Source organism: Solanum dulcamara, chromosome 8 (assembly GCF_947179165.1).
Source record: "Solanum dulcamara chromosome 8, daSolDulc1.2, whole genome shotgun sequence".
Taxonomy (NCBI): Eukaryota; Viridiplantae; Streptophyta; class Magnoliopsida; order Solanales; family Solanaceae; genus Solanum; species Solanum dulcamara.
Genome location: NC_077244.1, coordinates 75,659,158 through 75,672,587, shown reverse-complemented (window position 1 = coordinate 75,672,587; position 13,430 = coordinate 75,659,158). Strand labels below are relative to the sequence as shown.

Here is a 13,430-nt window from a genome sequence, read left to right as displayed (position 1 = left end):
ATTGATGTCCACACCTGGTACAGAAATCTCCCAAATGAGAGATCACAATTCACAAACCACTGTATATGTAATGTACTAGTACTATTTTTTTGCCCCTCGTTATACCCTTTGAATTGTTGGGCTGCACAAATTTACCTGACTAGAGTATGATATTTTATTAATTATATTATTATTTGTAGCTATATATGAATATATTGTGAAAGTGTGAAGTTTAAGCGGCGGTTTGTTGTTAATCTGTTCACATATGACATATTGATTATTTACTTACCTAACTTACATTGTGTATGCCTGTTGAGAAGCCGAATTGAAATAAGTGGCGGAAATTTTACATATTATCATACCATCGATACACCGCCCGATAACCGTCCGATAATTGCTAATTCGATACCGAACCAACCGATATCTTATAGGTTGGATAGCGGATTAGTACTTTTAAAAACCGATAACCGTTAAGTCAAACCGTTAAGGATAAGCACCCCTAAATCCAGGTACAAAGAAGGAGAATGTGAAGAAAATATAGGAGGTAACAAGGAAACAGTGCAAAGTTACCAGAAGAGATCAAAAACAACAACAAAATAGTGTGATAATCGAAATATGATAAACAACATACTATGATAGATTATTGAAAACAATACTAATACTAAAAAATGATAAGTACAAAAAACTTGACTACAACTAGATAAAGTACAATGGCAAACACCAACGACCCTAAGCAAGTCAACACTGCACTATAACCTGCTATCCTAATATGATCCACTAAACTCGATCGTCCAAGTTTGGTAAGTTAATATTTATTAACTTGATCCGTTTTGATTCATCCAATTTGTTCCATCTAAAAGTTGAGCGACTTTTAACTAAATATATAGCACAAATTGATTCATGATAACCCTTGTCAAAATGTATATAAAAAGCATTATTTTTTTGTTAGTAAACTACATATATATCATAATAATAAATAGAAAAAAGGAGTTATTTTAGTTTAGTTGGGTAATTTAATATAAATAAAAATAATAATTAAAGCTTGGAAATGTTGGGCTGGTTGGAAAAATGACTCATTGTGTAGCTATTTTCGGACGTTTTAATTTATTGCCCATAACTTTTCTACAAGATACAGTTTTAAAGTATTTACAAGGGAGGGCCAACAAATTTTTGGACAAAGGCATATTGAAGGAATTATTAAGTAGAGTGTAGACACTAAATGAAGGCAGGTTATATCAAGCATCTTGATAGATTCAAAGGTCCCTTATCTAAACCAGAAGGTTTGATTTCAATCACTTAATTGCAGAATCACCCTAGAAAGTTGTGAGATCAAATGGGCTAATTGAGTTTTTCATGGTCGATTATGAGTTAAGGCCCTAAGTTATAAGCAAATTTAAACAAACTCTTAACACTAGAGCAAAAGAACCACTATATCGTAATTCGTAGAGCTTCCATTTTGATGATAGAAGGAATCAATTCTGACCTGCACTCCAATAGGGTTCATAAACAGCGTGTTGCATTTAAATTGAATATTTTAAAATAGATTGGGTTGAACTAAAATGAATTAAAAGTCGGATCAGTTTTAAGTGCCTAATATAACATTTTTCTTATATTATGACTGTATACAATATAAAAATATCATCTTAAAGTATTTAGATAAAGTTTCTTATAGGTCAAACACCTTCCTACTCACCCCCTACCGGCCTAACTCCACGCCCCCACCTTGTAGAAATCATATTTAATTAGCTATTGATCATGTTTTCTAGTTTATTGATTTGCCACACTTGCATATATAAATCTGACTTCATTATGAAAATGAACAGGAAGATCGTCACATTGAAATCGTACATGTTGAGTGAGTAGCACTATATTATTTCGCCCACTCCACATTCCATCTCTCCCCTACCCCCACTCCACCACATGCAACACTCTATCACCGTACTCCTATTCATCCTCCTCGTAATATTATTTTAGATATATACAAATATTTTTAAAATATATATTTCAAAGCTTAACATTTTCCTTCGGAAAAAAGAGGGAGAAAAAATAGTGTACACCGTGTGAGAAGAGTGAAAATTGTGGCTAACTATAATACAACGTGCCGCTGGACACACATGTCCACGTTTCATCATTTCAGAGACCAGCCTCATCGACTCACCAAAAATTGAATCTTCCTCTTTCAGAAAATAACACCAATGGTAGTTGAGCTCAAGCAATGATCTTTTTGCTTTCCTTCACAAATTCAGCTGCTACCCATCTCGTCTCCCTCTCCAAAATCCCAATTCTCAGAACCCCACCATTCTCCACCATGTCCACCAATTTCTTCAGGTCTCATGCCTTTGCAGGCAATCCCATTAAGCTAAGAACCCCTAAACCAACTGATCCATTTTCACCAGCCTCTGCTCTTAAGACCCTTAAAGACCTTCTTTTAGGAAATACCCATGAACCCCATTCTCCTAATTTCAAGATCTTGCCTTTCAGAAAGGGTAGGCCATTGGCCGGTTCAGTCAGGGGTTCGAATGAGCCGAATTGGCACCTGGCTTGGTTGAGTTTTGGCGATTGTAAGGCTTTCTTGGAGAATTCTGAGGTTAATTTGAGTGAAGATTCTTTGGTTTATCTGGGTTCTGATTCTGAAGGTGATAGGGTTTATGTTGTGTACTGGGGTATTGATGTGACAGAGGCTGGTAGTGGATTGGTAAAAGAATTGGGGGGTAAGCAGTTTTGTTTTGTTGAGCTCAGGACTCTGATGGTTGCCACTGATTGGGAAAATGCTTCAGCCATGGGTCAACTTGCTATTGCTGGTCATGTATATGCTTTTCACCTCTCATTTTTCAATTTCAAAAACTCCATTCTTGTATAACATTGATACAATTATCATTTCTTGTCGAATTGGATTGCTTATAGATGTTCTAATTGCCTGTGTTGTTATCACCAGCTATATGAATTAACTAGGCATATTAATGTAGTGAATCGTTTTCATAAACTATCCACTACCATTTGGTACTTTGAACCCATGTACTCCCTCCGTTTCAATTTATTTGTCTCATTTTGACTTGGTATGGAGTTTAAGAAAATAAAGAAACTTTTGAATCTTGCGGTCTTAAACTAAAGATAGAATGTATCAAAATGTACTTTAATCTTGTGAAAAGTTACAATTAAAGAGTTGCCAAATAAGGAAAGAGACATTATTTTTTAAACAGACTAAAAAGGAAAGTAAGGCAAATAAATTGAAACAGAGTGAGTATCTTTTTTTTAAGTTCTATCTTTAGTTATGTAGATTCTTACAGGCAAGAAAATGTTGTATGTTTAGAATACTACTTAAGTGATCTTACATAATCTTTATCCAGAACTGCTTAACAGAGGATCTCTTGTTATGCAATTGCAACCTGGTTATGCAGTTAACATTACATTGTAAATGTGCATTTCAAAATTTATTATCTTAAGCATACCTCGGTTATATTTAGAGTGTTTTAAGGGTTGCCTCAGAAAGTGTGGATGTGTCTAAGAGTCCTGATAATACCAGCATCAAGTTTTTTTCTAATACAAAGCAAATGAATTTGGGCTTTTGCCACATCATTGTCAATGCTGAACTGAGCATATCCATATATTAGTTGTTAGTACACTTTAATGCTAAAAGTGGCGACCACATTTGACTGAGTGTTTTACTTTTTGGCTTTGGAATTTTATCAGGCCAGATCATTACTAGAATGGCATACAGTATCACGTTTTTGTGGATTTTGTGGAGGTAAGAACATTTTGATTGATGCTGGGAGACGAAAACAGTGCTCTAATGAGTTATGCAAGAAGAAATACTATCCTCGAGTTGATCCAGTATGTCAATCAGATCGATTCTTTTGTTCACTCTGATTAATATTTTGCTTGTGGATGGACACTTTTTTGGTTTACTTGTTTTTCTTTGTTTCGTGGAAGAGTTTATGGCGCTTGCATACTAAAATGCTACATGAGATCCTGATGTTCTTTGGCGTATCTTTCCCTCACAACAGGTTGTGATTATGTTAGTTATTGACAAAGAGAATGACCGTGTGCTATTAAGTAGGCAGTCGAGATTTGTGCCTCGCATGTGGAGTTGTCTAGCTGGTTTCATGGAGGTATGTGGCGTACTTTTGATTTTGAGGAAGGCCTAGAGCAATAGAATTATGCATGCAATGCATTTCTGAGCTACTGCATGGCTTTTCTTACTCATTTATGCAATTGCCAAATTTAGTAAAAAAATAGCATTCAGATGTCTTGATCCCTATTGATGGTGTCCGTGGTGAAAAAGAGATTTTAGCCTCTAGAACCTCATTCCTGCATCAGTATATTAGTTATTTGACTTATTTCCTTTTAGCCAGTGGTCAATTTTTATTACTTCCTCAGTGTACGGATTTCAAGGGAAAAAGAGTTGAGTTTGCCACAAGCTGAATATGTATAACATAGCCCAAAATACCTTAGTATCTTCTGGTCTACAAATTGACTGTCTTATCATGAAAAATACTAATTTTTTTGAAACAAAAAATGGAAATAGTGTCATATGATATGGAACGGAGGGAGTATTTCAATTTCCTGCATAGTACTTCAGCTCTTTTTTGTTTTTTGGTTGGTTTGTTGTCCCCCTTTTCCTTTTTAATAGATGTATAGTTAGCGAGCATTGATTTTTGATCAATTTATTTATAAAACATGTTAATTAGTATCTAAATTTATAGTAGCCAGGGGAAAGTTTGGAGGAGGCTGTGAGAAGAGAAACATGGGAGGAGACCGGTATTGAAGTTGGACAAGTTGTTTACCATAGTTCTCAGCCATGGCCTGGTAATGTTCTTGGAAACAGATTTGTGGTATTTACTCCATTCCATTCTTTTGGTTCTTCTTATTTTATACACCTAGCTTATTTTTAATGATGTTAGGTAATTGTGTAAATTAGTGTTTTTAATAAGGAAAAGCGCCAAAAAGTGACAAGGTCTATGGAACTTGAAGCAGAAAGAGAGAAGTGAATCACACAATTTATGCAAAAAATTTAAATTACTAAACATACATGAACTCAGTACTAATGATAATTCAATATAAGAAAATTCTGTTATTAATCCAACTCCTCAAATTGAGATTCAAAGAACAAGTGAATCACACAATTTATGATAAGCATCCATTAGAAGAAAATGTCATTATTGAGATTCAAAGAACCGACCCAGATTTTCTTTTGGATAACTTTATGAATCAATCTTTGAAGCGCATGACTTCATCCATGAAGCAATAACCATTGCTTCGCATCGTAGCGACAAAGCAATGCCTTTTAATAACAATGCAGGGAATGAATACCAGAGTAGCTCCTAATTGTTACCACCAATCGTTAGAAAAAAACATTGTGATGCATATCAGCTTTCGTTTTTCTTTTGAACATTGTTGATCTAATTGTGCGCCAATCAGTTGCTTCATGAAGTGGTCTCCAGAGGTTTTCGTTTCCTCAGTGGTAGTTCTTACTGAATATTTCATATGTATTTCTTGCATGCCATATTTCTTTTACCTTATATGATTATCAGTTAACTGTATGATTCCTTTACAGTTGGACCTAGCAGCATGCCGTGCCAACTTATGGTAGGATTCTTTGGATATGCAAAATCACTGGATATTAATGTGGATAAGGAGGAATTAGAAGGTAACTTGAAGATCTTTAATTATGTTGATTTTTGATTGACGCCCTTTGACTTATAATGTTTGGATTCCACCTTTATATTTTGATTATGGGCGTTTTCTTTCTTTTTGTGATGGTGAATCAACTTGTGATCTAGATGCGAAATGGCACAGCAGAGAAGATGTGAAGAAGGCACTCACAATTGCGGAATACAAGAAGGCACAGAGGACTGCCGCTAGTAAAGTGGACCAAATGTGCAAGGGTGTAGAAAGAGGACAGAGCTTGTCTTCCGACTTCAATGTGGAAAGCGGGGAACTTGCTCCTATGTTTATCCCGGGGCCCTTTGCAATTGCTAATCATCTCATTTCCTCTTGGGTGAATGGGGTTGAAGCACAACTTGCAAGTTCTTTCTCAAATTTATAGGTTGGTGCTCACTAATAGAAGTGTTTTCTGCTGCATGTCATTTAATCTTGTTGTGTGTATCATCTTTCTATTACCAAATCTCTTGGTTGAAGTCGAGTTACTGAAATTGTTGCAATGTTATTACTGTAGTAAGTTCCTCTAATGTGTTGATGTGCTCAAATTAATAAGTTCACTTTTCACGAAGTTTTTCTACTTCGGAGGTAAGGTTAACATGGGGAATGTCTTTCTGCATGACAGGACTTTAGTAATTGACATCAACAATGTTATTCTCAAAGCCTCTTAGGTAAGTAAGATCTTCCATATCGTCAAATCTCGTTGTATTTTCGTATCTTCCTTTTCAAATGATTGATGCAACAAGTAGTAGTCTAATGTTTGATATTAATTTTCTTTGCTCTTCTTGGATTGTTCTGGTTCTGACAAGATGTAAGCATAAATTTAGGCTTCAAATCTAAGATAGAGGATAAAATGACCTTAGTCTACTCATGAAGAAAGATTTGGTTGGGGAATTCATATGGAATGTCATCAGTAGAATTTTATATCTTCGATTGAAATATGTAACAATCCTCAACTTAGAGAAAACATAGTTGACCTGTAAAAACAGAGGATTGATTCTACCTTCATTTCCATGTCATTGAATGCAACATGTATTTTTTTTCCTTTTGCAGGCCACTAGCCTCCGATGAGACGAACAATTAATCTTACAGGGAATGAACCTCCATTGCCATTGTAGATGAATGCTACTGGCAAGTGTGAAAAGGCATGTGTATGCGTACATGCATGTATACATAGCAGACGTTCAAGTATACATTTTAAGCAATTGTTCGTAGGACTACTTTATTTGTAATTTGAATTTTGTGTTATAGAGATATTTACGCTACATAGCCCTTATTTGAGTTTTTTTTTTAGCTTTTATTTGTGTATAAACAACACCTTTCATATAATATTAGACGTACTTATATCAGGTTGATGACCCTACTTGTTTCCAAGTTTTGCAACTCTGTGAAGTTTGTAATCATTTTAGTCACGATGAGAATATATGATTCATTCCATATCAACCAAATATATTACTGATAGTAAATTTTTTACCAAAACAGGATGTAATTTTCTTTTGTTGAAAGTAATTGCCAGCTGCAATGTGTTACTCCTGTATCAACAATGGAGAAAATTCATGGAGAAGAGTTGAAGAAAAGAGAAAAGAGTAAAAAGAGGAATCTGAAATGTAGAATGAACTGCCTTGCATATTGGTGTTAGTTTTGATATTTGTACAAGTCCCTAATCAATTATTGTTAATTACAATAACCAACTAACAAACTAGCTTAACTAACCTCTAACAAACTATTGTAACTAACTGATGTACAAGTCAAGCTTGACTAACTAACTATGTACAACCATGTGAAGTTGTTATTTCTACACTCCCCTCAAGTTGGATGCTGAAATATTCTCTACTAGCAATGTATGTTGTTGTGATCAGACCTTCCTGCAACCTCTCTCTAATGAAGTGACAGTCAATCTCTATGTGTTTTGTCCTCTCGTGATATATAGGATTTGAGGCTATCTGTAATGCTGCTTTATTATCACAATGCAGCTCCATTGGCAACTTCACACTTGCATCTAACTTTTTGAACAATCCTTGTAACCATTCCAATTTTGCCACTGTTGTTACCATGCTTCTTTACTCAGCTTCTGCTGAGCTCCTTGATACTGTACTTTGTTTCTTTGACTTCTATGAGATTAGAGAATCACCATACTTGATTTCAAAACCTGTTACTGACTTCCTAGACAAGAAGCAAGATGTCCAATCTACATCACAAAATGCAGTGACCTTTCTTGAACTCCTGCTGCTCATTAGAAGTCCAAGTGTAGGCTGCTTCTTGATATATTTAACCACATGTAGAGCTACTTCATAGTGTGATTTCTTAGGTGCATGTATAAATTGACTCAGATGCTGTACTACATAAGAAATATCTGGTTTTGTCGTTGCTAAATGTAATAATCTTCCTATAAGTCTTTGATATATTCTTCTATCTTCCAGTTCTGGATCATTGTCAATGGTTTCAAAAGTTTTGTCATACTCTAAGCTAGTCAGTTTCTAATTTTGTTCTAAAGGTGTAGCAGTAGGTTTTCCTCCCCCTAAACCACATTCTGAAATTAATTCCAATGCATATCTTCTTTAATTCATTAAAATTCCTTTTGATGACTTTGCAAATTCTATCCCAAGAAAATACCTTAGTTCACCTAGGTCGTTCATCTTGAAGTTGTGATTCAGAATCCCTTTGGCTTCCTGAATGAGATTTTTTTCACTTCCTATAATCAATAGGTCATCAACATACAAAAGTATAATAACAATTCCTCCTTTATTCCTTTTAGTGAATAATGAGTAATCCAGTTGCTTTGTGTAAAACCAAACTGAACAAGAACTGTAGTAAGCTTCAAATTTCATTGTCTGCTAGCTTATTTTAAACCATACAAGGATTTGAGTAGCCTACACACTTTGGTCTCCCCCTGGATAACAAACCCTAGTGGCAAAGATATATAAACCTCCTCCATAAGATCACCTTGGAGAAAGGCATTGTAAACATCCATTTGAAATAATGGCTAATAAGATTGAGCAACTATAGAAATCATTGTCCTGACAATGACCATTTTAACAACTTGAGAAAAGGTATCATGGTAATCCAAACCTTCCTATTGGGTGAAGCCTTTGGCAACTAGCCTTTCTTTGTACCTTTCAATGGAGCCATCAGCTTTATACTTCACTTTGTAAACTCATTTGCAACCAATAGGAGTTTTATCTGCAAGAAGATCCACAACCTCCCAAGTATGATTGTCTGTGAGAGCTGTAATCTCTTGGTCCATAGCTTGGATCCACTACTTATCTTGGGCAGCCTGAGAGTACGTAGTGGGTTCTGAGATAGAGGAAGAAAATGCTGTGATATAGGCTTTGTAGGAAGGAAAGATATGAAAGTAAGAAAGACAGTTGGATATAGAATGATGAGTAGTAAGTTTGGTGATGTAATCAGTATGCCATATAAGTGGCTTAGTGACTCTAGAGGATTTCCTCCAAGGAGAAGGAGTAGAGTGCTGAATAAGAGGAGAGGTAGATAGAGATGAGGAGGGAAGATGTGTAATAGTTGGAGAAGGACTGGTGTCTGAAATATGTGCAGGTGCATGAGTAATATCTGGTATAAGACTTATGTTTGAGATAGGTGGATGACCAGGTGGAGAAGAAGAGGATGGCAAAGACTCATTTAAAGGATGAGGAAATGCTGAATGAGATGGAAAAGTAGATGTATGAGAGGGTGCCAGAAATGTATGTTTGGGGTGTTTGAAAGGAAAAGTATGTTCTTTAAAAATGACATCCCTGCTCACAAAGAATGTGGCAGTAGATATATTGTAAAGTTTGTATCCCTTTTGGGTATCTGAATATCCCATAAAGATGGAAGGAATAGCTTTAGAAGAAAAAATTTCATGAAAGGCAGACTTAGTAGCATAGCATAAACAGCCAAAAACTTTAATATGTTCTAGATTAGGTTGATGACCATAGAAAAGTTCATAGGGTGATTTGTTGGACAAAGTGACAGAGGGTAGTCTATTAATGATAAAAGTTGTTGTAAGAACACATTCACCCCAAAATTTCAAAGGTACATGAGCCTGAAATCTAAGAGTTGTTGCCATCTCAAGAAGGTTTTCGTGTTTTCTCTCAGCAACCCCATTTTTCTTAGGAGTGTGGACATATGAACTTTGAAGTATAATGCCAAGAGAAGTAAAAAGACTATGATATTGAGCATTAAAAAACTTCAGACCATTGTCTGATCTAACAGTTTTAACATGCCCTGAGAATTGATTTTTAATGAGATTAAGAAAGAAAGTAATGCGTACAATAACATCACTCTTTAATCTCAGCAAGTAAATTCAAGTCATTCGTAAATGATCATCAACAATTGTTAGAAAATATCTATAGCCATTGTAAGTACATTGCTTATAAGGGCCCTAAACATCCATGTGAAGAAGTTCAAAAGGTAAAACAGATTTGATAGTACTAGTAGGAAAAGGAAATCTAATTTGTCTAGCAAGAGGACATGTGGGGCAGAAGCTAAACTCTTTATTCTGAATGAAAGATGTAATGGACTGAATCTTCTGAAGTATAGAAGTAGGGGCATGTCCAAGTCTGAGATGTCAAAGTGAAAAATCAGCCAGGGAGATGGTGAAATATTATTGTGTAGCTGGAGTAGAAGATGAGCAATATGAAGATTGACTGAGAGCTTTGGTAGGTGATGAAATTTTGGTAGTTGAAAGTAGATAGAGTCCTTCATTTTCTTTACCAATCCCCTTCCCCTTGCTAGTGTAAAGGTCCTGAAAGAGACAAAAATAAGGATAAAAAAACACAACATTGAAGTTCTTTGATAAGTTTAGAAATGGATAAAAGGTTATATTCAAAATGAGGCATATGAAGGACATTGTGGAGAACACAATTATCAAAAAGTGCTTCTGTCCCTATTTGCGTCACTTCAGTTGTTTGATCATTTGGTAGATAGACTTGATTTGAATGAGATGGTGCAGATGATGAATTAAGCAAAGATTCAAGATTATAAACCATGTGATTGGTAGCTCCAGTGTCGACCACCCAATGAGAATTGTTTCGACCTACAGAAAAATACTTTGGCTGAAGACAATCAGTAGATGTATAGTCTTGAAATATACCTGCCATGTTGGCTATGTTCTCATTTGGTGCAGTTTCATTGTCTATCATCTTCATGATGTGATTGTACTGATCAGGTGTGAAAAAAAGCATAAATATTGATGTGGAAGAGCTATTTTCAGTTTTCAAAATGGTGTGATTGTGGCTTTGTTGTCTTTTATTACAGTTTCAAAATCATCGGTGTATTGTGCATTGTGTGTCTGTTGTTTTCTGTTTTCATAAAACCTTTGTGATCTATCCCCTCTAGATTTCTGTCTGTCATCTCCATAATGTGGCCTTCTATCATTTCTATCTGTCTTATTCTTCTTTCCATACTTGTGATAAGATGGATACTCTACAAGTTTATAGCAGAACTTGGTTGTACGATTTCTCATGTGACAATGCTCACAATACAAAAATCATTTAATTTTTTGAACTTTTTATATTGTGTAGATACTAGTGCTCTCATCTTGCATGATCATATTATAGGCTTGGTTCAAATTAGGACTAGGAACTGTCATCAGAATATAACTTTTGGAATGTGCAAATGTCTCATTTAGTCACATCAAAAACTGTATAAGTTTTTGTTTTTCCATGTGATATGCATACTCTCTATACTTTTCACATTCACAAGCTGGCAAAGGAACCAGTGAGATATGTTCATCCCAAAGATTTCTCAACCTAGAATAATACTTAGAAACTGTGAGAGTTCCTTGACTCATAGTACATATTTCCCTATGTAACTGATAGATCCTAGTGAGATTTTTTTTATTAAAATGTTCTTTCAAATCCTTCCAAACATTATGAGCATTAGATGAAAACATAAGACCATTTGCTAACTTTTTTGAAATAAAATTGGTAATCTATGATAAGACGAAAGCATTACACCTTTTCTATTCATGCTCTAAAACCCCCTTATACTGATACTTTCGACAAGTACCATAAACGAAAGATATCTTATTCTTAGCTAACAGTGCAACTCTCATTGAATTACTCTAACCTGTGTAGTTTTCTATGCTAGTTAATTGTTGAGAAATCAGAATGCTAACTGGAGTATCTGATGGATGAAGATACAGAGGACTTCTAGGATGAATATCGATGAACTTCTAGAATTGTGTAGAACTCAAATTTGACGGAGACTGAGCTACGAAATATGATGGATCTGATGCATGTACCATCTTTCAAACTCCTTTTGGAAAATGAAAACTGGAAATGATTAAACAAAAAAATTGAAAGTGATAAATTCAAGACGAATTTCAATCTCGATTCATCAATTGGCAGTCGAATTTTCAGTCTTCTTCCGGTGTGATCGCTCCAATGTGTTAACTGGAAAGGTTAGGCTTCATATCGAATACCTTGCTCTGATACCATGTTGAAAGTAATTGCCCAGCTGCAATGTGTTACTCCTCTGTCAACAATGGAGAAAATTCATGAAGAAGAGTTAAAGAGAAGAGAAAAGAATAAAGAGATGAATCTGAAATGTAGAATGAACTGTCTTTCATTCATTGGTGTTAGTTTTGATATTTATACAAGTTCCTAACTAATTATTGCTAATTACAATAACCAATAACAAACTAGCTTAACTAACCTCTAACAAACTATTGTAACTAACTGATGTACAAGTCATGCTTAATAACTAACTATGTACAACCATGTGAAACTGTTATTTCTACATCTTTTTTTTTTCTAGAGACGCATGTGAAATTTGCAACTCTAATCCAAAAAAAACACAAGATTGGAGGCGTTAGTCCATAAAAAATATGAATATTTGAAAGTAATTTTTGTTTTTAAAGTCAAGAATGATATTTGAAAATGTTAGCTTTTAACAGAAATCGCATAGAGGAATTAAGGATTTTTGGCACATGGAACTAGGGAGAAAGTTGAACTTTAATCATCTATATATTTACTGTCTCTTTAGATTTTTTTTATGTCCTAAGAAAAATAATAAATACTCAAAAAGTATAATTTAAGCATAATACATAAATATGACCCTTAACTTGATTTCAGTTGACAATTATGACCTCTAACTTTACTAGTGCACAAGTAGGCACTTTAACTATCCAAAACTTGAACAAATAGACACATTTGTCCTGCGTGGCATCTTACATGCCAAATTTGTGTCCTACGTGACATCTTACACGTATTGTGTCACGTAGGGCACGTGTATCTACTTGTTCAATTTTATACAAGTTTAAGTGTCTACTTGTGTACATCCAAAGTTGAAGGACATAAATGTGAAATGAGGTCAAGTTAAAATGACATAATTATGTATTATGCCTATAATTTATTAAGATATTTGTATTTATTAATTGTAAATATTTTTTGAGAATTGAGCAGTATTAAAAAAATAGAAAACTATGTCTTAACAAATATAGATGAAAACAAATTATCAACTTTAGTAAATTCTAATGTGACAATTATTTTTGGAACAATTTATTCTGAGCTTAGGTAACAACTAAAATGGAACAAAGGGTGTATTAGGATATCGTTCCCTGATCATAAAAAAAAATGGGATGAAGTTTGAAATTGGAAAAATTACTTGGATGAGTACTTTTTAATAAATAATTATTGATTTTAGCAATATTTTTTATTTATTATCATTCATAGCAATATTATGATAAATCTGTATTTGTATTAAAAGTGAATTATGAATACAATTTAAATGTATTATAGGTGTTTTAAAATATACTATGCTTGTTTGGTAAGAAATTGATACAATATATTATA

The 13,430-nt window shown here is 34.4% G+C and overlaps 1 protein-coding gene across 2 annotated transcripts; it reads left to right on the top strand.

Annotated features, from left to right (window-relative positions):
- Positions 1 to 2,088: 2,088 nt before the first annotated feature.
- Positions 2,089 to 6,986, top strand: LOC129899191 (nudix hydrolase 19, chloroplastic). 2 transcript variants are annotated; one of them, XM_055974047.1, is made up of 8 exons: positions 2,089 to 2,785; positions 3,670 to 3,810; positions 3,984 to 4,088; positions 4,686 to 4,785; positions 5,534 to 5,626; positions 5,760 to 6,025; positions 6,263 to 6,308; positions 6,691 to 6,986. In XM_055974047.1, exons 1-6 carry the CDS (start codon positions 2,195 to 2,197, stop codon positions 6,023 to 6,025), a joined length of 1,296 nt encoding a protein of 431 aa, XP_055830022.1. In that variant the 5' UTR covers positions 2,089 to 2,194; the 3' UTR covers positions 6,263 to 6,308; positions 6,691 to 6,986. The 2 variants fall into 2 exon arrangements, with proteins under 2 accessions (XP_055830022.1, XP_055830023.1); XM_055974048.1 differs by lacking the exon at positions 6,263 to 6,308.
- The last annotated feature ends 6,444 nt before the right edge of the window (positions 6,987 to 13,430 follow it).

Coding starts and splice junctions, on each gene's coding strand:
- LOC129899191 (XM_055974048.1), top strand. CDS start 2,195: ATGATCTTTTTGCTTTCCTTCACAAATTCAGCTGCTACCCATCTCGTC. Junction 3,811..3,983: donor ACTATCCTCGAGTTGATCCA/GTATGTCAATCA, acceptor CCCTCACAACAG/GTTGTGATTATGTTAGTTAT. Junction 4,089..4,685: donor GTCTAGCTGGTTTCATGGAG/GTATGTGGCGTA, acceptor AATTTATAGTAG/CCAGGGGAAAGTTTGGAGGA.